The 1,244-nt window shown below is 45.7% G+C and overlaps 1 protein-coding gene across 1 annotated transcript in view; it reads left to right on the top strand.

Moving 5' to 3' along the window:
• Window positions 1-479: 479 nt before the first annotated feature.
• Window positions 480-1,244, top strand: part of LOC101860934 — a gene marked incomplete at its 5' end in the record, with an annotated part of 9,980 nt that continues 9,215 nt past the window's right edge. The window contains 1 exon segment of the mRNA XM_013089532.2: window positions 480-640. Coding sequence (XP_012944986.1) covers window positions 480-640 — 161 coding nt within the window.

Below are 1,244 nucleotides of genomic sequence, written 5' to 3'. Positions count from 1 at the left end.
CTTCCCTTTCTCTCTCTCTCTCTCTCTCTCTCTCTCTCTCTCTCTCTCTCTCTCTCTCTGTGTGTGTGTGTGTGTGTGTGTGTGTGTGTGTGTGTTCAGTCGTAACGGTGGCGTCGGTGGCCTTGTGGTTAGGATACCAGGCCTGTAATCGCGAGATTGCGGGTTCGGGGATTCGAGCCTCAGCTCGGTCCGACGTTGTGTCTTTGGGAAAGGCTTTTTACACGAATTTCCTATTTGGCTCGTTCCTTTCGGAGATAGACGTTAAACTCAGAGCTCCCTTCTCTTAGATAACCCAACAGTGGTGTTAGGGGCGTTCAACGTACCATTTCTCCATTGGCAGCAGTCCTACTAAAATTAAAACTCTAATGACCAAAGTTGGGTCGATAGCGCCGTAAAACACCTACTCAATCAATCAAAAAATCATTAAAGCTTTAAAAGTTAATCTATAAAATCGTTCTTCTCTCTCTCCCTGTCCCCAGACGGAACTGTCGCAAAGCCAACATGTACTATCTGGATGAGGGCAGCACCACCAGGAACGCCAACTGCGCCTGTATTGATGGCTATCACTTCCCTAACGAGGACCAGAGGGCCTGTTTTTCCAACCCCATCTGTCAGAAAGGTTATGCGCCGGGCATGTATGGTGAGTTTGTTTGTGTGTTTGTTTGTTTGCTTGTTTGTTTGCTTGTTTGTTTGTTTGTCTGTTTGTTTTGTTTGTATGGTTATTTGTGTGTCGGGGTGTCTGAATAGGGACCAGAGGGCCTGTTTCTCCAACCCCATCTGTCAGAAATGATATGCGCGGGGCATGTATGGTGAGTTTATTTGTTTGTTTGTTTGTTTGTCTGCCTGTATGTTTGTTTGTTTGTTTGTCTGTCCGTTTGCCTGTGTCTGTTTGTCAGAGGACCTGATGGCCTGTTTTTCCAACCCCATCTGTCTGAAAGGCTTTGCGCCGGAGATATACGGTGAGTGCACCTAGTGTGTCTGACTGTTTGTTTGGGGGGTTTTTTTGTCTGTCTGTCTGTCCATGTGTCTGTGTCTGTTTGTCAGAGGATCAGAGAGCCTGTTTCTCCAAGTGAAAGATTGGCGAGTGCTCTGGTGTGGTTTGCTCCTTCTTTCCTGTCAAACATCCATCATCCTGATCTCTCCTCCTTTTTTGTGTTTGTTACTCTCTTGTAACACCTCTAATCCTTGGCACTTATATGACCTTATTGTGTTGCAAGTGTCGTAAAACTCTTACTAAAACTAAA

The sequence above is a fragment of the Aplysia californica genome, unplaced genomic scaffold, assembly GCF_000002075.1.
Source record: "Aplysia californica isolate F4 #8 unplaced genomic scaffold, AplCal3.0 scaffold00973, whole genome shotgun sequence".
NCBI classification, from domain to species: Eukaryota; Metazoa; Mollusca; class Gastropoda; order Aplysiida; family Aplysiidae; genus Aplysia; species Aplysia californica.
Note: the sequence above shows the minus strand (reverse complement) of the source record. Positions and strands in the feature narration are given on the sequence as shown.